General features: G+C 46.1%; 5 protein-coding genes across 7 annotated transcripts; 1 reads left to right on the top strand and 4 right to left on the bottom strand.

Moving 5' to 3' along the window:
• Positions 1-194: 194 nt before the first annotated feature.
• On the bottom strand, positions 195-4,895 carry slu7 (SLU7 homolog, splicing factor). Its single transcript, XM_029165411.3, has 15 exons — positions 4,738-4,895; positions 4,359-4,515; positions 4,022-4,175; positions 3,854-3,934; positions 3,556-3,720; positions 3,109-3,174; positions 2,872-3,003; positions 2,637-2,734; positions 2,491-2,558; positions 2,137-2,276; positions 1,664-1,825; positions 1,470-1,571; positions 1,305-1,382; positions 1,080-1,199; positions 195-980 (listed from the first exon to the last, which is right to left on the bottom strand). Exons 2-15 carry the CDS (start codon positions 4,505-4,507, stop codon positions 801-803), a joined length of 1,695 nt encoding a protein of 564 aa, XP_029021244.1. The 5' UTR covers positions 4,508-4,515; positions 4,738-4,895; the 3' UTR covers positions 195-800.
• A 626-nt stretch (positions 4,896-5,521) lies between these two features.
• On the bottom strand, positions 5,522-16,243 carry nsd1a (nuclear receptor binding SET domain protein 1a). The gene is made up of 23 exons (XM_029165423.3): positions 15,338-16,243; positions 13,862-14,739; positions 13,523-13,664; positions 13,225-13,397; positions 11,353-13,138; positions 11,146-11,270; positions 10,803-11,022; positions 10,611-10,714; positions 10,467-10,526; positions 10,128-10,349; positions 9,939-10,031; positions 9,731-9,854; positions 9,450-9,650; positions 9,062-9,241; positions 8,824-8,980; positions 8,537-8,742; positions 8,317-8,429; positions 7,961-8,230; positions 7,759-7,875; positions 7,539-7,680; positions 7,350-7,456; positions 7,069-7,273; positions 5,522-6,843 (listed from the first exon to the last, which is right to left on the bottom strand). The coding sequence occupies exons 2-23, from the start codon at positions 14,720-14,722 to the stop codon at positions 6,029-6,031; spliced, it is 6,423 nt and encodes a 2,140-aa protein (XP_029021256.1). The 5' UTR covers positions 14,723-14,739; positions 15,338-16,243; the 3' UTR covers positions 5,522-6,028.
• A 312-nt stretch (positions 16,244-16,555) lies between these two features.
• Positions 16,556-18,558, bottom strand: si:ch1073-44g3.1 (uncharacterized protein LOC797133 homolog). Of its 2 annotated transcripts, none has more exons than XM_029165421.3 (3): positions 18,292-18,558; positions 18,141-18,169; positions 16,556-18,041 (listed from the first exon to the last, which is right to left on the bottom strand). In XM_029165421.3, exon 3 carries the CDS (start codon positions 18,036-18,038, stop codon positions 17,376-17,378), a length of 663 nt encoding a protein of 220 aa, XP_029021254.1. In that variant the 5' UTR covers positions 18,039-18,041; positions 18,141-18,169; positions 18,292-18,558; the 3' UTR covers positions 16,556-17,375. The 2 variants fall into 2 exon arrangements, with proteins under 2 accessions (XP_029021254.1, XP_029021253.1); XM_029165420.3 differs by having other exon boundaries at positions 18,316-18,557.
• Positions 18,559-18,777: 219 nt separating this feature from the next.
• atp5po (ATP synthase peripheral stalk subunit OSCP) lies at positions 18,778-20,892 on the bottom strand. Its single transcript, XM_029165422.3, has 7 exons — positions 20,785-20,892; positions 20,440-20,490; positions 20,240-20,350; positions 19,859-19,988; positions 19,344-19,456; positions 19,109-19,195; positions 18,778-19,022 (listed from the first exon to the last, which is right to left on the bottom strand). Exons 1-7 carry the CDS (start codon positions 20,809-20,811, stop codon positions 18,912-18,914), a joined length of 630 nt encoding a protein of 209 aa, XP_029021255.1. The 5' UTR covers positions 20,812-20,892; the 3' UTR covers positions 18,778-18,911.
• A 345-nt stretch (positions 20,893-21,237) lies between these two features.
• LOC114864542 (serine/threonine-protein phosphatase 2A catalytic subunit alpha isoform-like) lies at positions 21,238-24,534 on the top strand. Of its 2 annotated transcripts, XM_029165418.3 has the most exons (8): positions 21,238-21,420; positions 21,527-21,838; positions 22,247-22,456; positions 22,558-22,731; positions 22,815-22,904; positions 23,077-23,238; positions 23,322-23,440; positions 23,556-24,534. In XM_029165418.3, exons 2-8 carry the CDS (start codon positions 21,737-21,739, stop codon positions 23,626-23,628), a joined length of 930 nt encoding a protein of 309 aa, XP_029021251.1. In that variant the 5' UTR covers positions 21,238-21,420; positions 21,527-21,736; the 3' UTR covers positions 23,629-24,534. The 2 variants fall into 2 exon arrangements, with proteins under 2 accessions (XP_029021251.1, XP_029021250.1); XM_029165417.3 differs by having other exon boundaries at positions 21,380-21,838.
• The last annotated feature ends 115 nt before the right edge of the window (positions 24,535-24,649 follow it).

The raw sequence follows: 24,649 nt of genomic DNA, 5'->3' as shown, positions 1-24,649 counted from the left end.
AGGTATTAAAATACACAAAGAATGACACCAGTATTTACTGCTGGAATACAGAGTCAAGGAACCCTTAAAAATGTTCCCACAGTCAGGTTGGGCAGCAACTTTTTTTCTTTAAACTGGTCCAGTGTGGAACTATACAATAGGTTGTTGTGTTACAAGTTTATGTAAAACAGATAAACAAAAATGTCACAGCCAACTACAGAGTACAGTTATTTTATTAAAAAAACATGACAGACTGATTGAAGCATGCGTTTACTCATTATGCAACATGCAGAAGTGGGACCAGGAAATGCAAAACCACCAGAACACAATGGACTTTGCAGTGTTTCAGCAGAAACCTTTGAAAGCTAAACATGTTTTTCAATGAAGCAACAAATAAACATTGATCTTGAAACTGTTAAAACCTTTCTGGGAAAATCAAACTTGACAGCAAAATATATGCATCAGAAACTCTCCTTTGGTTACCACAGGAACACTGTACATTTATTATAAAAATGCAAAAATCCAAATAAAAAATGCTTCTTAAATTGTTACTTGGACCAAGGTCAGCTTCATTTTGACTGAAAATAAATTTTCCTTTTTCTGTCAAATATATTGAGTACAGACAAAAGCAGACATCAGTGCTGTTCTGTGGTAAATCCAGCTGGATAAACAGAAATATACAAACTACTGTACACATTTTTCTGCATGGCTGCTCTTCGACATGTCTAAGACTAAAAATCAAGTCTGAGATGTTTTCCCCAATGAGCAGCTGCTCTGATAAAGTCACTGGGAGAGTTTGAAGGAGTCCAGGCAAGACAAGGTCACTGTCCCAGGAAGGAAGCCATGGGATCATCTGGCCGGCTGCGCTTCATGCGGAAGGCCTCAATCTCCTCCTCAGTGGGGGCCTTTACTTCCTGCAGGCTATTGTACGGCCTCTTCCTCTCATCCAGCTGCATTATTGCTTCTACGTGCTTCACCCGCTTGTCCTCAGCTTCTAGTGCCTGGGACAGAGAAGAAATGTCCACATGAGTTAAATAAAAATGTCAAAGCAGATGCAGGAAAAACAAAACGGAAAGGTGTGTCCTCACAAAGGCGTGTACCTTTTTCAGCTTCTCCTTCTTCTTCTCTTCATCCTCTGAATCACTGCTGTCAGCATCATGTTTCTTATTCTTCTTGGTCTTCTTTTTCTTCTTCTTTTCCTTCATCTTATCTCGATGCATCTGTTGATTGAAAACAATAACATGAACATGGAACATAGAATGCCCCCCCCCCCGGTAAAATTCCAATTCCAATTTACGGTAGGAATTTCTAAACTCTTCACTTACATCCAAAAGCGACTTGGGCTGTTCCTCTTCCTGTGGCTCAGTTAGTACTTCTTCAAATGGAACACAGTCTGTGTTGTTCTATGAGTTATTAAAAAAAAAAAAAAAAGTAAAGACACTATAGACTGTGTACCAAACAGAGCCTGTACGCACAACCGCTTTACTTACTGTTCCAATTCCAGCTTCTCCAGTGCAGTAGCTCTGTTTGACCATGGAGTGACAACACTTGTATCCCCAGAAGCCGTCCTTCCAGTAAGAACCCCAAATACACTTAAAAACGAAAAAGGCAAGGTATTAGAATACAAAGAAAATGATAAATGATGAAATGAGGCAGGAACTTGTGCCTGTATAGTCTAACTTACAGTGTGGTTGTTGATGAGCACGTCCTCTTCATACTTGGAGCGAGCGACAGCTTTCTCAAGTCCTTTCAGAACAGCGCCGTGGCGAGAGTACTCCACATAATCCTCTGTCTGGGCCAACAGCAGCTCCCGGGGTGGAGCATCCAAGTGCTCTTGACCTCCATACTGATCACACACACACAAAAAATCAACACTATTGTTCCAGATTGAACTGGGACCAGGTAACATTTAAAGTATTGGTGATTATATTTTTGGTAAAAAAAATCCCAACTACTGTGAATAAAAATGGGATTACAACAATGCACTAATACGACTTAACTCAACAACAACAGTTATTCTGTTGACACAGAATGCAATTAAACCTTGATTTGACAGCTTTGAATTGTGCTCTCTTATACTGTATACGACCCAAAACGTGATCATCTCCCAAAATGTTGCTTGTGTTTTTTCTGCACAAGTGAGCATCAGGTTCTCACCTTCTCCAGGATGCTCTCACTCTGCTTCTCTTTAAAGTCCTCTTTCTTGACCTTGAAGGACCGATGCAGAAGCTCCAACTTGGTGGGGTCAGCCTGAAGATGCACCTCAGAGCCCCTCTCATAAGCCTCCCAGGCAAACACTGTCACCAGGATGAAGCACAGACAATTAGGGTAAGTTACAAATACATGTAAGAGTAAACGCAATTCATTTGGTTCCTTGCACAACATTAACATTTTACTTTACATTTAATTACTGTTTTCTTCATCAGAAACGTTGACTTAACAACAATATACTTGATAACTACAAAAAGAGACACACAAAGCCTAAATAGATCTGTAAAACATTGCACTTACATTGTGTTTGAGCCATAGTGATTGTGTCCCCACTATAACGAACAAAGTTGTCTCCAGCATATCCCACTCTGCCACACAAAACAGAAGTTAGTTCAGTAGTTATCAGTGGAACTGAGTTTACAGTAAATGCAGTAGCACTAGCTTACTCATCAGGGTTCATTCCAGTATTAGAGTATGGATTCTCTCTCATAGCTCGAGTCTTTGGATCATAGTAGGCTGAATTTAGATCCAGATTCCTCAGATACTGTGAAAGACAGACATAAAAGGTTCTGGTTAATAAGTGCCTTAACTGTTGATTCAACACATTCCAGTAAAGCAAAATAAGAGTAGCTAGGAGTAGAATAATAGCTCGTCAGAGATTGACAGTCATGTATCGCTTACTTTAGCTGTATCTTCTCGAATACGCAGATTCCTGACAGTGATGCGCCTCTTGGAGTCAAAGTTCTGACCAGGCATGTCAATGTCATCTGCATATTTATCTTCATCCTCATCCTCACTGTCATGTTCCCGCTCCTGCAGAGGGATTTAAACAATATCAATAAGACCCATGTTTTATCTCTAGCATGAAACAACAGTGCTATTGTTATTAAAACGATCTTGACTTTACTAAACACTTACAGTTGGATCAAGTTTTCCTGAGGCCAATTCATCTTGAAGCTTCTGTGCCTTTAATGTCCTTTTAGCCTGAGAGAAAGAAACAAATGCAAAGTAAGATTCACGCTAACAAGAGTTACATAAAACATATCAAATCTATAGGGTCTCACAGTCATTATAATACATTATAAGCAATACGAATAATGGCTTTTCCAAAAGGTGGAAAAGCGTTAGTTGCTCATTTTAAAATGCTTGTTTATTGTCTTGCTCTATATTATATATTCTGTAAAGGAATTGATAAAACAATTAATACTTTCCTTCTATTTAAGTTTTACCAGATGAACTTTGGTTTCATGGAGTTTGATTATGTGTGGAGAACTTTTGCATAAAGTAATTTTTAATGTTAATTCTTTCTTTTAAGAAACCATTACAATGATAACTAAATAAGCTGCAACAAAGTTGAGTACCTACCAGATCAACCTTTGCATACTCCTCCACAATGCGCTGATGTTCCTCAGGGTCATACCCATTCCACCGATCCCGCTTCCCATCATAGTCCATGTCAAGCTGGACCTGTGCATGTTCATCTGGAGCTATTGCTGTGCCCGTGTACTTCGCACCAACTTTTCTAGGTCGCTGAAGACATAAAAGGTGAAGGTCAAGGATAAACATTTATTGCTGAAAACAGAAAAACTCTTGAAAGTAATTTGTTTTGGGTACAGAGTTGGAAACTAGAGCAACTCCTCAATGTGATTAAAGCCTAATTTACCTCCATGCAATCTTTTTTCTTGTGTGTCATGGCACCACAGTTCTCACAAGCTCCCTTTCGAAACTTTGTGACAACTTCAGTCTGAGGAAAAAAACATTAACTTTTTACTAAACGTCGCAGCCTATATGCTACATTCATATGTAAGTAAGTATGTAAAGGACATCTTACCTCTTGCACACCTCTTTTATACCACTCTCCAATAGATGAAAACTGCTTCTGATTTTCAGCCTGGGGTCTCTGATGTTTTAATGTGGGTCTTTTAGTTGGGTCAACATACCACGGGACTGATGAAATATACTGTGGGATGTGAGGGTTAATGTCCCTGAAGAGGAGAAAAATCAAAAGGCAAAAGTACCACATGTTAATGTTATTATAGGATATTAAAATATTGCATGAAAAGAGAGCAAAAAGAATTTTGTCTTGTGTGGGAAAATTTGTCATGTTTAAGAAATAGAGTTGAATACTAAGACAGACTCTGACGCGACCGCTCTTTACAGTGACTTACTTTCCCTCCTCGTCCACCTCAGCTGGAGCATTTCCGAGTTTTCGCTGCTCCTCCAACTCCTTCTTCTTCCTCCAGTCCTCCCTGGTCATCTTCTTGGGCTCATCCAGGCCCACGATCCCCTCATTGCTCACGCTGGTCTCTTCAGTCATAATGGAACCTGCCACAAACACGCCACAAGTTATCAATTTGTCCAATTAAAGCGTTGACATGTTGATTGTAAACACACTAGTCGGGAATATGCAGTTTTATTTAGCTAAGATTACCCATAGTGTTAGCTTGCAACCTTTAAGCTAACGATAACGTAGGTGTTTATTAGCTAGCTAAAACAGTTAGCGTGACCCTAACACTTGTCTGTCACAGTAACCGACAAAAACGTTACCTTTATATTTTCCGATAACTTAACAGTGTACTTGATGTTTCCTGGTGTTTTACTCTTCTGTTGTTTTCAGATGTTGACTTAAGACGTCGCCATTTTACGTCGACCAGGTACGTCACGTCCTTTTCTTCGTCGGTGGTGTTTAAATCGTGCATATGTTACAACGGGCGCCCCTTGTGTCAGTATAATAACGTCCCGATAAAGTGGAGGCTAAAGATAAGGATAAATGTATTGAGGTAAAAAGTTATAGCAGTAAAAAGCTTTCGATCTACACGATAATGTAACAAGTAAAGTAAGCCTTGAACTTTGATTTAAATATAGTACTTAAATATTACATTTTCTTTTACTTGCAACTCTGCCAAGTTGTTTGTGTCTAAAAAGCCAAATAGTTTATGTACTAAAATGAAAAGTGCAAAAATTGCTTTAAATGTACTCCACTAAATTAGAAGTATTACCTTGACTAGGGTTAAATCCAACCACGCACAACAATTATAAACATATCACACCAATAAATAGAAAATACAGAGAATAGCATTTGTTAGCTTTGTAATATTTCCACTAGGTGGGACGAGAAGACAACAAACAAACTGGATTCAACATAAGTACTTAGATTTTATTCTACTTTACTGGAACAGCGTTGATGACTGTGCATTGTTAATGATATCTGGTTTGTGGATTTTTATGTGTTGTGTGTCTGATCCTGAGCTCTCACCTACATGTTGACCAGGGAAAAACACACATTAATATTCATTAATTTAACTTTTAGAAGAATCATCTACAGTCTTAATGATGAGTCCACTGGGTTTATTTTTGCATTCCTCAGAAGCACCACACAGTTCTTGTTTGTGTCTAATTGTAACATGAACCAATGAGAACTTTATATTTTGATCACAAAGACATGGTTAAGACAGTAACAACAACACAAAGTGTCCTCGTTGCGACAGTTTGAACAAGTGGAGTTTCTCAACCTTTCTTCCACTTTTCAATGAAGTTTCTTTAAAAAAGGCCAAAAATATGTAAACAATGTCGAGTGATAGAACAGAAGAAAAACACAACAGCACCAGACAATGACCATATGAACAGAAGTATAAAGAGATGGACTAAACCAGTCCTCGAGCCTTAGCACCAGAACACATCCCCACTGTCAGACCAGCAGTCTGAGGATGAAGAAGGCCAGTACCAAAGAGAAGGCAGTGTTGCATTCAAGTAGGTACCAAAATATCAAAACTCTTCTTGTCTTTTAAACATGTTTTGTTTTTTTGCTGAGAAGTTATGAAGGAATCAATGAACTGACTCATTTGTCATCGTCTTCTACTCTCCCCCACTCCCAGAGCTCCTCCCCATCGTCATCATCATCACCCCCACCACTTTCATTGTAATCACACCAAGTGTCATAAACAGCTCCTCCATCCTCCTCTTCGCCTTCCTCTGGCAGGGGACCTCCATACAGCGGCGCGTCCTCACCATCCTCTACTATTTCCATCTCTGCCTCATCTTCTTCTTCCTCCTCCTCCTCCTCCTCTCCTTCCTCCTCCTCCTCCTCCTCATCATCATCATCAAAATCATCCTCATCTTCATCGTCTTCCACCTCTCCCATGTCTATGCCACACACCTCCCCGTCCTCCAGCTCGCCATGCTCCCGCTCTTCTTTTGTGGAGGTAGGAGTGGAAAACAAATTACCATCAGTTTTGTCTGCGAGGTAAGATCTGCTGGATGGGACGAAGCTCGACGTGGCAGTCTTCGTGTTGATGTAGAGACGTGGAGGCGGCTCCCGCTGGGCAGATGCAGCCTGGTTTGCAGAGGAAGAGATAGGAGTAGGAGAGCAACTGGCTGTGTTAGAGTTCAGGGCCACGGAGGGAGAGACAGGCACAGCAGTGGCCCCGGGCCTCATGGAGGTCATGTTGGGCACGTATTCCCGAATCTCCCCTGGCTCCAGCGGGTCGGGTCCACAGGGGTCGTGCTCGCTGCACGACAGCTTGCCGTCCAGCTTGGAGATGAAGAGCATGCCGTCGCGATGCTCCTTACAGTAAGAGCTGGGGCACATCTCGCAAAACGAAGCAGCCTCTTTGCCGCAGATGTCACACTGGTGCCACGGACACTCCCACCGCCCTAGAGACAGTCAAATTCAAAAAGGTACAAAAAGGTTAGTTGTCCTTACAGCCACCCCATCTTGTATCATTATTCATGAATATGTCCAGAAGCAGCAGGTCATGGATGGTTTGGACGCCCAGTTTTCTATTCTTAAACAAGTGGCTACACAGCGTCCCTTTTGTTGTACATTACAGGCACAGTCACCCACAGATGACTCCCCCCCCCCCCGCTGCCTGTACTCGCCTGCTGGTCTCTTGGCCAGGTTGAGACAGTCCGCATGATAAACCTTGGGGCAGCCTGGCTTCTTACAGGACACTATCTGCCCCCCGTCGCCGCAGCTGAAGCACTCGTCTTCCCTCTCCTTGGTCACCTCCTGCCTGGCCTTCTTTTTCACAGCGACCCTCCTTTTCCCATCCTTCTGTTTCAGTTTCTCAGCTGGTGGCTGATTCTAAACACGAGGACACACATTAGTACGTTTTTTTTATGTATGTGTGTTCGGAACCCTTTAGATCTAAGGCTTTTACCTTTGGCCGGACTCCTAGGAAACCACTGCAGTTGGGCGCCCCACATTTACAGGCCGTTTTCCCATTGCCAAGACACTCCAGGTTATAGTTGAACGTCAGCTCCACTCCTAAAGTGCACATTGAATAGAAATGTATAACACTGCAGCTCTGCAAAGACTGCACCAGGGGGGTTCTAAGTGGGTCACTCACCCTGTGGGATGTCCTGCAGAGCAAACAGCCCCACCCTGGTGTCCCCGTTCACAGTCCATTTCTGAGTCTCACAGTTTGGCTGGCAACAGTGGTTCATAAATCGAGCCTGGTTGCCCTTGGGCCCAGCATCAATGATCCGGTCCTATGAGAACAAAATACAGCTTTTCTAGCCTACAGAACGCAAGCACCATGAATTAAGTGCCTGTCGGACTCATATAACCTTGTCCAGTGTAAGCATGTAGAAGTTACAGATGTCATTTTCCTGGGCATGTCTGATCCTGGCTCGACACTCTTCTTCATCTATTACCTCTCCAACATATTCACTTATAAAAGCTCCCTAAAAAGCAAAGAAGACCATGTGAAAAAAAGGATCAAATTAAATATATAGTAATGGTTTCACTGCGGGTCGTGTTCTCGTCGACCTTCTTGATGTTGAGCATGGCGCGTAAGCCCCAGCCGCGCCCCAGCGTCCTGAAGATGTCCACGTCCGTGTACTGGCGCTTTGTGAACGCCTGGTTCTGGCACTGCTCCCCTGCCGCGCACACCTGAGGGTGGCACTCGTACATCAGCATGCGGTTAATGCACTCCGAGTCCACGCCGCAGGGGTTCTCGTCCGTTATCTTACAGTTGCAGCGCGGGATCTCCGACAGGTCGGCCGTGATGATTTGCACTTTCCCCACTGGCCGGTTCACCTGAGAATCACAACGAACATCTGGATTGTATTCATTTATCGGACAACGAAGGCTAAAACAGCATAAAAACACCACCAAGGTAGTACCTTAATATGCTTATATGGAGGCGGTTTCTTGTCATTCTTTCTGTCCTCCTGAAGTTGTTTCATTTCCCTTTCCGCCTGGAGCTCCTTGAACCGCTCTGCTGCTTCAGTCAAAGCTACAAAGACACCAGCGTTACCCAAAATTTGAACTTTGGCTACAAATTTATTAATCATTAATTATGAATTTATTCATTAGATGAAAATGCCACTGAGCTGTACGCACCTTTTTTGTACACTGCATCTGCACCCTTCCCCATTTTCTCTATATTGTGAGTGTCGCCCTCCATGTAGGGGAAGACCCTGGCCTGGTACGTCCACACAAAATCTTTGGAGCCAAAGAACTGCACCGGGAACTCCCCCACCTCGTGTTTCATCCTCAGGATGTTATCGGGGACATCTCTGGCCAGACAGACTTCAGCCGGCCACCACCTAGAATTTCAAAGCATGTAAATCCAGCAGCCACTGCTAGCAGCGCCTGGAGTCTGGGTACGGAAGGGACTGTGTCCTCACCTGTAACGCGCGTATTTGACCCACAGTATGTCCTTAATTCGCGGCCTCTTCCCTGCTCTGCAGTCGTTGCAGTACCAGCTGCCCTGTGGCATCTCCATATTCAAACATTCCTGGTGGAACGCAGCCGGACAGGCTTCACAGCACAGCAGACTGCCCCCTGCAGAGCCGCAGCCAAACCCTGGTTAGCGCCGCAACAGACCTTTAAGTAGAATCTTGCATTGTAAGTGCAGCGCTGTACCTTCAGAGCAGACAAAGCACCAGCTGACGTTAATGTGTTCATGGTTCTTGCAGCCTTTGCGTGGAGTGAAGTGGTTCGGACACAGGAAGCTGTTGTTTGCCAGCACCACGCTGCCCGCTGCCATGCAGTTGTCGTTGGGGTGATAGGCCACAGGGCAGCGCACGCATCGAGTCAGGCGGCCTGGAATACGGAGGATCAGGGTTCGATCAACACGTGCACATCAGAACCAGAACAAATTCTAATACGTTTGCCTCCATGTTTAAACCAAAATCTCCCATCATGTTTTCATCATGCTCAGATCTTTAACACGAATAAATATGTGAAGGTGTGTACAGCTCCAGGGTTTCACTCATCCACATGCAACAAGCGCCTTATTAGCGGACCTCACCCTTAGCGCTGCAGACGTTGAGGGGGTTGCTAACGTGGCAGGACAGACAGACGTGTAGAGGGCAGCGGAAGCCTTTGTTAGTCGACTGCGTGGCCGAGAAGGTCGATATGCAGTCGCTGTGGTAGAACTTCCCGCAGACCGGAATGATGCAGCGCTTCACGTCTTCGCCGGGCTGCTTACACACGAAGCACTTGTGCACACCTGATGGAACATGCACACAACAACGTCAACAACAACAGAGTCACAACAGAAGCATGTGCAGACGCTTTCAGCGTACTCACCAGTTTTGCAGTCATGGCAGAGGAATTTCCCTTTGGGAACTGCCGATAGACCGATACAGTGAGGGTGAAATGCTCCGTAACAGTGGCCGTCGCACACCAGCAGGTCTCCCGTCCTCTCACACACCTGCACAAAAAACACAAAATAACAGGCAGGCTATTAATGCGCCTGTTACCAATGAAGGGTGAAAACAGGTGCACTTCACCTCACCTGACAAACATTCTCCTTAGAGGACAGGGTTCCTAGTTTACCCTTTACGTCCCCTTGGGAAGACATGGTGTCATTCAGACCGACAGGCTGCACCTACGCACGCCGAGAAAGAGCTGCCGTTACTCCAACTCACAGTGGAGGAAGGATGGGTTCGTTCATTCACTGAATCATACAGTCATACACGCCTACCTCCGGTTTGGGAGTTAGTGTTACAGTGTGTATGCTTTGCTTCTCCTCAGTGCTGCAGGCCTCCACCTCTGGCTCCTGCTTCGGCGTCTTGGACCCCCTGGGGCTGAGAGGCCCGTTTGGAGCCAGGCCACTGAGGAGGTCCATGCCCTTCGAGTCCTGGGTGGCAGCATCCGGGGCAGAGGACGCCTCGGCCACAGGCATCTCTTCATTCAAAGATCCAACCTTTTCAATGGAAGTAAGACCAACAATTACTTTACCCTGTTATCTGTACAAATGAATTTATTTCCCTTTTCTCGCCAGTCTGTAGTAACTGTGGGATGAAAGGTGCTTCTGCAGTACCTGAGCTTTTTTGATTAACTCCTTCGCCTCCGAGGTAAATCCACAGTGTTGTTTGGGCTCCTAGAAAACAAACATTTATTTGTACCCATGTCCAAAGCTGTTAACTGGAGTACTGGTGTAGCTGTGTGCTCAGTCCTGACACACCTTCTTTTTGGGAGATGCAGGAGACACTTCTTCGACGGCACATTCCAGCACCCTGTGTGAAGGCTTCCGTGGCCTCTTTCTTTCTTGGATTGTCATCCCCACGTCTAAGAACAAGCAACACCAGGAAAGTTAAATGTGCTGACGGCGGATTAACAGAAGTATTTAGCAAAAAGACGCGGTAAACTCATTTACCCGATTCAGGAGGTAGATCAGGTTCTTCTGGTGTCTCTGCATCAAGGGGGGGCTGCGACGTGTCGGGAGATACTGAGGGTGCTACAGGAGAGAGCTCTTCCTGAGTTGGACTCGGGCTCGGCTCTGCCAGAACCCCGGTGGGTTCTATAGAAGGCGAGGCCGAGAGAAAGGTTCCTGTGGTGGCGCTGACATCGGGCAGAGCCGTCATCCCTGAGGTCTGCTGTGGACACACACCATGATCAGCTGAGCAAGTACACACCACACAACACTATTCCCGAAAAGCTTTTTAACCTGGTTTATGTTGAATGTTTGTGCTGTGGGGAAACAAAGTCAGGCTTCTCACCATTTCTAAAGACTCAAGGATGAACTTCTTTGTTTTCGTTTTTGAAATAAATATCTGTTCATACTCCTCGGCCGACTCCAGGAGCCTCTTGGTTGGTCTCCGGCGACGTTTGGTCCCCGTTTGCCCTGTTAAGAGCAAACATCAGATGCACATCGTCGGCTTAAACATTACAGGGAATTAACGTAGTAGCGACGGTTTCCATCTTACCAGCTGAGCTGCGGGGGTCATTCTTGTCACTCGCCTGCTTCTTGACATTTACATCAATCTGGTCCGACGCTCCTGTGCTGTGCAGCCCGTTGATCTCGGCAGACGGCCCCCTTACGGCCTCCTCCTTAGTCTCAGCGGGCTCCTCGTGCAGCTGCCATCGCTTCTTTGGGGCTACGGTGGATTCCGGGTTCCTATTGAGGTAGCTGACTGTGGGATCAGTAGTGACGGAGGAACCAGCCAAGTCAGCGTGGCCGCTTACAAACTCCCTGCCGTACGCCAAGTCAGAAAGCTCTGAGGAAAGGCCCGAGTGAAGTCCTGAAGAAAGGCCTGAGGAAAGGCCTGAGGAAAGGCCCGATCGTCCAAGTTTAAGTTTGGCTGGAAGCCTTTGCTTTCTGCGCTGTTTGTCTGCGCTGCTGATCCTGGACTGAGCTGAAAGGTCCTTACAATAGTAGGTGTCAGCCCTCATGATGGGTTTACTTCTATTCTTGGTCTTCACAGCTTTGTTGGGAGCTGTTGGGGATTTCTCCGACAGTCCTTTCTCCACCTTGATGCCTCGAGCGAAGCCATCGCATGAACCATTGAGCGCGTGTCCTCCCGACGACGTGGGGATGACCAGCGGCTCCTCCTTAATGAGCACCGGCGACGGCGGCAGCGTCAGGGGTTTACCCTCCTTTTCCCTCGTGTCGTGAATATCTTTCAGCAGCATCAGGAAGGTGCTGAATTTATAATTGGAATCGGGCCGAAACGAAGCCGCGGAGCCGCCGCTGTCCTCATCGGCAAGGGATTTGAACATCAGCTCCTTGACGTCCTGGAAAGCGGCCACGGGGGACGGAGACGAGAAGCAAGACGGCGCTACGTCTTCCACAACGGCTTCTGTCTTGACCTCAACGGGCCGGTCGCCCGGCGCACTTGAGCCCGTGCACTTAGACGGAGGCAAGGAGCCATTGCGAACGTGCTTCTTGTCAGGTTTCCTCGCGCGCCTTTTCGGAGAGCTGTGATGTGCAGACGCCACCGCGCCGGTGGGCGCGTGAGGAGCGTCGTCAAACGTTGACGTTCGCCCTGTGGCCAGCGCATCGCTGAGGTCGGTCTCCTCCTCCGCTTTCAAAGCCCGGGTCATCAGGCGACAGCTGGCGGGGAAATTCACCGGGTGCTTTTCAGCTGAACTGCACGGTAGCTTCTCGCGGGTGCTTGAACTCTCTTCCGATTCGCTGGGTAAGACGCGCGAGGGGCCGCTGGGCTCGGCCCCTTTTGGTGTAGCTTTTGGTGAACGCCGCTCCTCTTTGAGTAACCGGTCCACGTCCCGTGCTGGGGACTCCGCTGTGCGTCTAGGTCGGTGCAGGATCGGAACCGAGTCCAGGTCGGCATAGGGGGAGTCCTTTGGCTCGTCTCTCGCTGTTATTGTTGCTGTTGTCGTTGTATGAGACTTGTCCGCTACAACGCTGGCGCTCGGCGGTTCCTTTGATCCGCCAACTATATGTCCAAAAATGTCTGACAAGCATTTCTTCTTCTTCCGGCAAGCTGTGCTCTTGCTGGGTTTCGCTGCCGAGTCTGTGCCGCTGTGGCGCTCGTGTGCCCCGAGGGCCCTGTTGGGCGACGGGGTTCGATCGGGGTGAGCGGCGAACGGGGGCGCCTCCCGCGGCTTCTCGTTAGGAACGGGGCTGGGCACGCGCTCCTCTCCGTTGATGGATTCTGGGAGCTCCCGTTCAGTATTCCTGTGTTGAACACGGAGCAGGTACTCGGCTTTAGCCACGCTGATTTTCCACGCAGTCAGAAGACTTTTGGGTATCTGCAACGTATGAAATCGCCATTAAACGCGTTAACCACAGGATTTAGGATTATGTATGAGTGTTACACGCGTTTAGCAGTCCTCACCATATACTTGTAGTCCTTGTCCTTCTGCTTTCCTCTCCGTCTAAGCACAGGTAGGTCTTCAAACTGATGTCCGCCTTCGAAAGGTAGAATGACGTTGCCCGGGACCCAGGAGGACTCCACCGTCTGCCCTATCGTCTCCAGAAAATACATCCGACATGGACGAGGACTAGGTTCTGGGGGGAAACAAATAAATAAAGTTTTAAAAGTTCTTACTGTATGTAATTAGCGTACAACTATTTTGTTTGTCAGATGTGAAGCGTTATTTGATTATAAAATTCATACGTAAACGCGAGCTCACCTTTCATTTTAGTGTGGCTTCCCACTTTTGGATCACATGTGATTTGACAGGGCCACCAGGGCCTTCTGTTGAACTTGGCCCACACCAGGTCATCTTTCAAGTACTTCAGTGCAGGGGGAGGCTTCTTCTTTGGGCTGTTGGACTAACCAGGGCGAAGAACGTACAACACCATTAAGAAAACAGCACAGATCATGACTCAGAGTAGATAAGTTGAATAACATGATAATTAACTGTCACATAAACATTAAAATATCCTTTCACAGGCATCAATAGTGACATTCTCTATCTGTAGCTCAGCCAAGCTTTGTAGTAGCAGTAAACCCGGTGCTTCAGACTCACATTAGAGTTGATGCCAACTGGTGAAACAAGTCCGGGGTCAACAGGGGACAGAAGTTCACCGCCGCTGTCGGACTCTTCGCTCAAGATCCACCGCTCCCTCATAGTGATCTCTGGCAGTGCGCTGGGGCTTAGTGTAGGGTTGAGTTCAGATATAGTCTTTGACATCAGATTAAAGACGGTGGGCTTGTACGTCCTCTCGTCCGCTCCTGAGATGCACGTGGACCTGCTGTCCGCAACAGTTCGGTCCTGACTCAGCTTTGGGGAGCGGTGGGGGGGCGGCAGCCCCTCACCGCTGCTGGCCACCCTCCCGTACGCCTCCTCCTCCTCCCTAACATCACTGCTGTCAAACAGCGTGGACCCGAAATGCAAGTTGTGCTTGGTGACGGGGGAGCAGCGCTCCACGCTTTCGGGGCTGCGGGGGGAGAACCCATTCCTCACGACCTGCAGCCTGAAAGCGTCCGCGTCGCCGCCGTCGTCGTCGTCTGCCGGGGACGGGGGCAGCTGGACCGACGGCGCCTCGAACTCGTCATCGTCGCTGATGGGGCTGGCGCAGTCCAAGCGGCCCCTGGCGCCAGGGTCCCGCTGCGGGTCGCGGCGGCCGAGCGCCGGGTCGAGGTCCTGCAGCCTCTTCAGCGGGCTGTAGCAGCGCGGCGGCTCGGGCGGGCCGTACGCCCGCAAACCTGGCTGTTTGAACGCGGGAGGGGGCAGCTGCACAGGCGACTGCTGCTCGGGCCCACACTTCAGAATGCCACACTGGTTTCCATAGGAAGTGCCCACGAGGCCATTGCGGGGCCTGAGCTCTGGTTGGCCAGAACCGTACAACGAGCCCACCCTAACAGTTGGTCTGTACGACTGATTCATGTTGTCATGGCTATATCCTGTCAGGAAGAAAAAGAGGCAGGTTAGACGAGGGAAATGGGCCGTGGAAGTTTCTCACCAGCCCGTGGGGTCAGTGGAGGTTGTGTACTGTACATAACGACAAAGCGGCCGACGAATACGGAGAAACCTTGCACTAACGCGAACTAACTGGAGACAAACCCACGCAGGTAGAACAGAAAGGAACGGAGCACGCACGCAAACTAACGTGCCGACAGTGCATGGCCTCCACACTAGAGGCAGGTCGGACGACGCAAGAGAAAACACGGAGCACAATCGCCGCCTCGCTCCTTTCACACGTCCCATTCACGTACTATCAAAAAAAAAAAATCCCCACCAGCAGCTCGTCCGATGCCTGCGGGTCGCGGCGATCGCTGGCGACTACAGTCAGCGGAGAAGCCCCGGCTCCGCAGCAGAGGTGGTGACACCGAGCCATCACAGGAACAGTGAGTGGCTCACACAAACAAGCTACAGCCGCACACCGACATAGGAAGCTGCTATCAACACACACACACACACACACACACACACAAAAAAGGGCCGATCGCCACCGCGTCCACAACACGTATCAACACGTGGAGAAAAAGGCGAAAAACTCACCATTTGGAAGCTCGGTCACCGTGGAGCCCGTCGCAAATGTTGGACAATGTGGCACAAAGCGAGCGTTTCTCTCGGCTCGTGAAAGCGGATCTGTACAATCCCAGCTGCAGCCGCTCTAGTAGTAGGCCAAAGCACAGCGCTCATTCTCTGCACTTCATCGCCTCATCAGCGGCGGCCCTCTAAAAACTGTCATCTTTAAATACAAAATAACCAGCGAACGTCCCTCACGCTGCGACATCGTACAGCCGCGAACTTCGGTGTGCCACAAGCGCGCCATTAACAGCCACAGCGGCTTATTTACTACATGGTTTTTTTGCCTGCTGTCGAAGTGCCCCCGGTTATGTTAAAACAAGCCCAGACTGACTGTGTTGGTGAGCAGCAACCAATCGGCACCGCTACCCAACCCCCCGTCTGCAGAGGGCCGTGACACTCACCCGACGCACACGCGCACGCTGCGCGGGCACGCACGCACACAAGCACGCACGGCAAAGTGAAGTTTCTAATAGCGATTAATGCGATAACTGCAATATCAGCTAATAATAAAACACCGGGAGTGACCTGTTTTTTTTTTATTTGCTTATATCGGCGCGTCTGCTCCCGAACGTTACGTCCTCCGCCTGATGCGGGCCCGTCTATGTGGAGGGTTTGCTGTGAGCAAACAGCCACACGGCCTGTCTGGTCTGGTCGAACCAAGCTGCGTGCGCCATGTTGCCTCTCCACAGAGTCCTCTGACATGAGGAAACGGGCCGCGAAGCGCTCCGCGCGGCTGCGAGTGTGCGGGAAAAGTCCGATTAAAAAAGCACCCGGCGATCGTCCCCAGCCCGGTCTCACGCGGCACTCGTGATTCGCTGTGCGTATTTATAAATCGCGCTCATAAACGCGCATAAGCGCGCAACTTAAAGCGCACAATGGAGTCGCCGCAGTGGGCCAGTCCTTGGAGATCAAACAAAGACAGTGCGGCCGCGCGCCGACATGACAGGAGAACTCACATCTGTGTGCGCGTTTCTCTCGGATGTTGGCCCGGACCGCTATGTGGCTCGTTTATTCTGCGTTTTTGGTGACTGATCCCGCACAAAAAGCAAATAGATTCGACAAGTAACTTAGTCACTCGCCCTGATACATCTGCTGCCGAGCGTGTACAACAAATCATGGCTCATTGGTAGTATTCGAGGCAGATCCGCGTCGACACGCTAGAAATGCGTCAATAAATAAAGACCGTGGATGTCAGGGCGCTTTAATTTAACAAATCGGGGGTAAATAAACGTATTGTTTCGTGGCGATAAGTATTGTCTCAAGACCTGAGCCCCCTTGTGTGTAAAGGGAGAATTACAAGACGGTTTTCATTATGCTTTTAAATACAACACTTCTTCCTTTATTACATATTCAACAGGACTTGTCTGTTTTATTAAGATATTTTTAAGTGCTTATTACGTGTTTGAGGACAAAAACAAGCAAATACGATACACAATCAAAGCGCCATTCACAAAGTGACGTATCAACAAATACTGCGATGAAAATAATAATATACTTCGAGTATTCCTATGTCAAAGTCATCATGGTGTTTTGCAGTGTTGCTGTTACAGATGCAGGTAAATTCAAAATACAAACTATGGAAAAATGGACAAGACTAGAGGGACAAATATACATCCACATATTTATGCTCAGAAAAAGCTAATTTAAATACTGTACTAAAAGTTGTAAAAATGTAGAAATGTCCAAAAAACCTGGCAATAGAAATGTTGAACCAGAGTACGAGATCATGTCACAACTCAAACAAAATGCTCAGGGAATAAGGTTCACTGTCCAAACATCAAAAAGGGTTTTTTGCTTGCCTATACTGACTGGTGTGAGTAATTATTACACATGCACTGCTGCCAAATTTGGAAAACATACTTCTAGTAATGTCACATACAATAAGAGGAGAAAATGTCAAATATTGTACAGTGAAAAGTCAGAGCATATATAAATGACAAAAAGTTCTTTCCTCCCACGCGTCAGACACATGTCCTACTCATGCACTGAACAAACGGCTGCACAACTAGTCGCTGCTTTCGTCTACTTTGTCACTGTGCTCGCAGAGGTCTCTCTTCTCAAGCACCGTGTATGGATAAGGTGGTATGTCACAGGTAGTGAAGTCCAGTTTCTTAGAAACGCTGCAGTGGCTAAAGTCATGTTTCTTGGCGGCGTCACAGCCAAACTCCAGCTTCTTGAGCCGGGCTAGGTTCTTGATGCTGCCTGGGGGCCTGCCGGGGCTGACCTTGTATCCCGCTGCCTTGGTGGTACCCAGGGGCCTCCCCGGGCTGGTTTTGAAACCCGCCGCCCTGGTGGTCCCCAGCGGGCGCCCGGTGCTGGTGCGGTACCCGGCTGACTTCGTGGTTCCCGATGGTCTCCCCCTCCGGCCCGACTTCACTATGCCCTTCTTCTTCTTGGAGCCGTCGGGCCCCGCACCATCACTGCCCCTGATTCTCACTGTCTGAGCCTGGAAGTCGTTCTGTGCGTCTTGCACTTGGCAGGCGGCGGCCTTTTGCATGCCCTGCGACAAGGGGCCGAGGCCGGCGAGAGACAAACCAGGGTTTGTAGGGCAGGCGTAGAATTTGTTGGACTGTGTGCTACATAAGTCAAAGTGGCTGGCTGGGTGACAGTCCTGTGTCAGTCCACTCATACAATACCCACTGCTGCTGCCGGTCACTTGATGCATCATTTTCTGTTGGAGCACACAAATACACAACAGCAATGAGGAGGGCTGCAAACGCACGCGTGTTGCCGGACTAACACAAACCCGAGGGGCATTGTAATAGCTTACTTTTTGTAGAGCAGGCGGGCCTATCAGCGCTGCAACACAAAAGCACAAGTGATGTGAACACAAAGGTATCTACACTCAGGCTGCAAAAAAACGATGGCGCACGCGACGATGCGCGTGAATGTGTGCGGAGAAACACGCAAAACACACTTACGAGCGTAGAAGTGAGTGTTCGTACCTCATTTGTTAGAGGATGGAGGACGGGGAAGGGTTAATTTCGACTCGAGGACGTTTTCATTTTCTGACAGCTTCAACATCTTCCCGATGCCCGATCTACGCCCAAGCTTCCATAAATGCCGTCTCGAAGCGGGAGTGCAAATTGGGCCGCCTATTCAATGCTTATTTAATCCGTTAAGCAGAGCTTTAGATGAGAGAGGCAGCCATTTTCACCTGAAAAAAATTCATAAAACAGGATGCACAAAGCACGCATGCGCACAAAGGAGCAGTTTATCCGCGTCACCCGATGTGATTCTGTCAAATCGATGCGGTATATAAAGATAACATTGTATTTATATAAAGTGTTTAAGGAGCTTTATTTATTTGGAGTATTTTGTTTAAATATAACATTCATATACATTTATTTCTGCTGCTGCTGCTACAAGTCATTGTTAGGGCACAGTGTCAATTACAACAAAGAACATTCTCCATTTTTGTAGTTTTTATTTATTAATATTCATATGAACTGAAGCACAGACAGAATAGGAGCAACTGCACTGTTAGAACAGGTAGTAATATACATTTATCAGCCTTTCCCCCGATGGACAACCACAGGATTTAAGTTTCCCTGATTAGCTTGGTCAGCTTCTGAATCTTTGTTTTTGTTGACATGTCAACATACTTGTCTCCAATACTGACAATCATGCCACCCAGGATTGAAGGATCAGACTGTAAACAGAAACAAAACTTATGAAATTACATATTCATTAAAAAGCATTTATTTTATTTTTTTTAATTATGTATTTGCACATTACCTGTGTGTTCAGCTTGATAGTTTCACCCTTCTGAAGAAAGCCTTTGAGGGCTGCCTTCAGGTCAGCAAGATTAGCTTCATCCAGAGGCTTAAACAGATAAATACTCATTTAATGGTTGTACATTCACAAGAATATAATGCAATAAATAAATGAAGAGCAAGTCACTAAGGTGACTTACTCTGAATAGTTGATCTAACAAGGGCAAGAACATTATGCACATCTATCCATTTTCTACCTGTGCAGTAGTGACAGAGCAGATGACTTCTCCACGATGAGCACTCATCATTTTGCCAAAGGCAGCGATGACTTCACCAGTTAAAGTAAGACGACCATTGTCTGCCAAAACATCTGCAAAACAAAAAACAGAATACATGAGGAACAACTCACGACATATGTTTTTCTGCATAATTAACCAACAAAAATGTTTACAAAATTGTTTGCAATATGATGATTCTGATACATACATTTTCATTTAAATTTCAAAATTAAAATTTATACTGTCGTGGGAGATTTACTCTGATGCTTACAAATAGCTTGCTGTAAAGCTACTTTTGTATATTTGTATTTGAAGACCTTACACATTCAGCCTTTGAAAAGTACAATTCACAGACATTTCAAAAATTTTCTCTATTTTATTGATACGTATGAACAGACGTACACACTTTATACTGATCAGAACCTACAACTTATGATGTGTGGAAGATTCCAACACATAATAGTTTAATTTAAACCTGATAAGTGAGGACTTACTAATGAGATTGATAGTGATGGGTGAAACCTTAGCCTTTGCAAGAGCATCGGTGAATGTTTTCTGCTTGATACTGCGCTTAACATGGGGATTCATTACAACACCGGAAATCTTGGGATCCTTGATCAGGGTCTGAAAGACAAAAATCAAACAAAGCCAAATATGACTTAATTTATGTACAATAGGAAAAAAGAGAGCAACTTAAACAGCTCAAATAATTAAAAAGGTGCCACCAATAACAATCCCTTATGCCATAATTTTAGATAAGTATATTTAGAAACATGAATAAAACACATAATAACTAATAAAATTAATGTCGATAAAAAGGAAATTAAACCAAAACAAACACATAAATAAAATCTAATCTTATTAATTTTACTTACAGACAATTTTGCCAGTTCCTGCTCCACTTGGTCCAGTTTGTTCTGCTTACTGGCAGCTGAGAACAGGGCAGTGGCATATCGACCCTCCACTCCATACACCTGAATGGGAGGCTACAAAACACATGTAAACCTTTAGAGAGACGAACTCAAGAGCGACAAATAATGCTATCAGATGCGAGGTTATGCCCCGTGTCGTTTACCTTGACCATTTTTGCTGCAGGCCTGATCACAGACGTGCTAAACTGGCGAACCTAGAAGACAAAATGTGCATGATTGAACTACAGAAAACAACAATACTAAAAGCTATAAAAACACAAAACTATTTCTGTGCAGCTTTTCCATCATTTACGTCACTTAGCTAGCCGGCAGGCTAAAGTTAGCAGTCATTCAAGTGCAATGCCACCGTGTCGATTATTTTTAACGTTTAGCTTTACCCCTGTTAACGAGAAGTAATATTACAGGTAAAATGTGTTTTCGATATAAAGGATTTTAGCTACTAACACAAATAAACCCATTAAAAGTCCAAAAATCATTGACTATCTTACCTGCTGCCCTAGCATGAGCGCTGCCATTTTCTCCTACAACTGTCCAGGGTGGAACAAACAACTGCGCATGTGCATATGACAGAAGCGTGTCTTGCTCTGGGTAATGTAGTCTTTGCGATGTTACGCGTCTGAAAGCTAGACAAAATTAGTAAGAACATGCTAAACTAAGCTAAACTACTTAATTATAAATTAAGTAATTTATAATATGCATATGATTTATTTATTTTTTTAAATATAAACGCATACGACCGTATAAAAATAATATACATTAAACAGTTTATCTTATTTAAGCTCTAAGCTTTACTACAGTTAACCGTATAGGTTTTATATAATATGTTAGTATAGCTAGGATGCTAAGCACATTCACCCCAGTTGCTATCAAGCTAACTTCAATTAATGTTTTATTACAACTTGTGTTGAATAGCAACTCTATTATAAATTATGCATCAAACTGTTGAAAAGTACAACTAGGCGAACTAGAGGTGAATGATTTAGCTACAAGGAAATGAAGTAAAGATTAGAAATTTAAAAAATATAACAATCGTCGCGTTTTAAAATCCACCACCACCAGGGAGGCCATGACGTACATGTGATTTGTTGCTCAGTCTGTGAACCAGTCGTCAGGGCTGGGTCTGTGTGAGTGTCAGCTGTGTTTTAGTATTTTAACGGTGACGGTTTACCAAAGATCTGTTTTTATTTCTGTACCATGTAAATCCATCCTTTTGTCGCCATCACACTGCAGGGTCGCAGAGCAGCTGACGCATTCGCTTCCGCGGAGCGCACACAAACACACACACACGCGCGCGCGCGCGCAGACGCACGCACGCGCGCAACTTGCGAGTGACCGAGGAGCTTGCGGGGACCGGTGCCATCAGAAACGCAGCAAGATAACGAGAGGTTTTCCGGAGGCTTGTTACAGCTGGTCGGCCTCCCAGCTGACAGCGATCCAGGCATGGACGACAAATCTTTCACCAAGGAGTTGGACGGATGGATCGAGCAGCTGAACGAGTGCAAACAGCTAACAGAGAATCAGGTCAAAGTCCTGTGTGAAAAGGTGGGTTTGCGCAGCGAGGCGGACGGGCCATCTTAGCATTCGTGCTTGGCCTTCTAAGCTCCTTCGTCAGGATGAGTATACATTTTATGAGGCGATGCATGTGGCCTTGCTTCGGAGCGCACCATTTGCCTACAGCTGCATGCAGTATATTGCACAGAAAGCCCAGTCGGCAAGAAGATGGAGGGGGGCGCCTGCAAACATGTTATTTTCTAGCTACGCCCACTCCTGGTGCCTCTTCGCCAGCGGAGTGCACCGGCGCTGCCACATCTGTCTGTAAAATAATCAGCTGGATGCTTGAGGGATGTCACTGTTTAGCTCACAAGACGTGCGCTTCGCGCGCCCCTGCACTGCACCATATTCAGCATCATCATCGTCATCGTGTGTTTTTTCCGGCTGTTTTATTTTAAGGCTAAGGAAATTCTGACGAAGGAGTCCAACGTGCAGGAGGTTAGATGTCCGGTGACGGTGTGTGGGGACGTCCACGGTCAGTTCCATGACCTGATGGAGCTGTTTAAGATCGGAGGGAAGTCTCCAGACACTAACTACCTCTTCATGGGAGACTATGTCGACAGAGGCTACTATTCAGTGGAAACCGTGACTCTCCTGGTTTCTCTGAAGGTAAAGCAACGAAGAAGAAAGTTCAGTAGGAAAGTAAAATGTGGGAGGTACGAGCATTGTTTGACTGATGCCCTTGTTTCTGGAAATGCTTTTATTTATAGGTAAGGTTTCGCGAAAGAATCACTATTCTCAGAGGGAACCACGAAAGCAGACAGATCACACAAGTCTACGGCTTCTACGACGAGTGCCTGAGGAAATATGGAAATGCCAATGTTTGGAAGTACTTCACAGACCTGTTTGACTATCTGCCCCTCACTGCTCTAGTAGATAACCAGGTGGGACTGATGAATCCACACGTGACAGCACAGATGCAGGAGCCTTTATTTATTCACACGCTATTTTTTTTTTTTTTTTTTAGATTTTCTGCCTCCACGGTGGGTTGTCACCTTCAATAGACACACTGGAACACATCAGAGCGCTGGATCGCTTGCAGGAGGTTCCTCATGAGGTAATGTGGGCCTTACTCAGGGATTTATGCGCAATTGTTAGCAAATCAAAGGTTTGTTGCAGTGTTTGATCTCACGAATCTCAACCTTTAAGCCACAAAGGCGCAACATGTTGAAGATGATAAATATTCGGGCTTTGTTAGTGTAATGATCCTCTCCTTTTGTGTGTTTGAGGGCCCCATGTGCGACCTGCTATGGTCAGACCCAGACGACCGCGGCGGGTGGGGCATCTCACCCCGCGGCGCCGGCTACACCTTCGGCCAAGACATTTCGGAGACGTTCAATCACGCAAATGGCCTAACGTTGGTCTCAAGAGCCCATCAGCTGGTGATGGAGGTAGAAACACTTCATCTGCACAAAGTAACTAGCTCCTCTTTACGCGGAGATGAAGCTGAGACGCTGCTTATTTCTTCATCCAGGGTTACAATTGGTGCCACGATCGCAACGTAGTGACGATTTTCAGCGCACCCAACTACTGTTATCGCTGTGGAAACCAGGCAGCCATCATGGAACTTGATGACACATTGAAATACTCTTTGTAAGTTCTGATTTTTGGATAAATGCGTTGTATTTCTTGTATCTGATATTAAAAAATACTGTAATGATCATAGATACACATGCTTAAAGTGAGTTGTTAACGCTCTTGTTTGCAGCCTACAGTTTGACCCCGCCCCACGCAGAGGAGAGCCCCACGTCACTCGTCGCACTCCAGACTATTTCTTGTAAAGTTGGCTGGCGAGGATGGTGACGGACTACACACAAAAACAACATTCATAACCACATGGACCAAATATATGTGCCATAATCTACTCCATCCAGCCATAATCTACTTTAATCTTTTCAACCTTTTCCTCTCTGTGCATGACATTTTTATTGCTAGAATTAAACGCTACTATGAGCAGTACAGTCACAATACCTGCTGGTTTGTCAGGAAACATGAATAATGACTATAAGTAAATAATCTTTGTGTTAGGATGTTACCTGAGTGTTTTCCATATATGGTATCTAAGATGCATCCTTCACTTGGCATGGCCTCAAATCAAAAGTTGCAGTAAATATAATGTGATCTCTTTTCTGTTTGTAGCCAAAGCGCCACCGTTAATTTCGTGGGGTGAGGCAATAGGGTTAGACGTCAGCGGTGAATGTGTTTTCTTTCAACTTTTGTATTTGATTCTATCACATGGCACCGACAGACCGTGTTGTCTTTTATACCCCGTTACAGTGTAAGTAGCTCCCTCTCTGCTCCGCTGTCTCTTCAGTTAGTCAGGCAATATTGGTACAAATATATCAGTTGTGAAAAATAATGTTTTGCAGTTTACAGCTATATGGAATAAACACAATTGCATCATCGTCATTCATATTCTTTAGGTGAACTTTGTGACAGTTTATGGCCCACAGACCTCACGGCCCCCTCACTATATGGAAACAGACACCAGACACCCGTTAACGCTTAACTCTGACCAGATAATCAGTGTAGGACATTTTATTATTACAAGTGTTCTGTGTGCAGTTTCAACACATTAAAACGACAACACCGGTTGTTTAACTCTCATTTTGCTTTTCTTTGGGTATGTTTAATGTTTGTATTTATTTATTTATTAAATAAATGATTAATGCGTTGTTTATTTAAAAGACTGCCTACTTTTTAGGCCCCTTTTCGGGGCTGTCAAACATTATCATGCGTGGATATTTGCAAAGTTTTTCCCGTTATTAATAATTTACTGTAAATCAATGCAGTGAAAGTGTC

The sequence above is a fragment of the Betta splendens genome, chromosome 10 (assembly GCF_900634795.4).
Source record: "Betta splendens chromosome 10, fBetSpl5.4, whole genome shotgun sequence".
Classification (NCBI taxonomy): Eukaryota; Metazoa; Chordata; class Actinopteri; order Anabantiformes; family Osphronemidae; genus Betta; species Betta splendens.
Note: the sequence above shows the minus strand (reverse complement) of the source record. Positions and strands in the feature narration are given on the sequence as shown.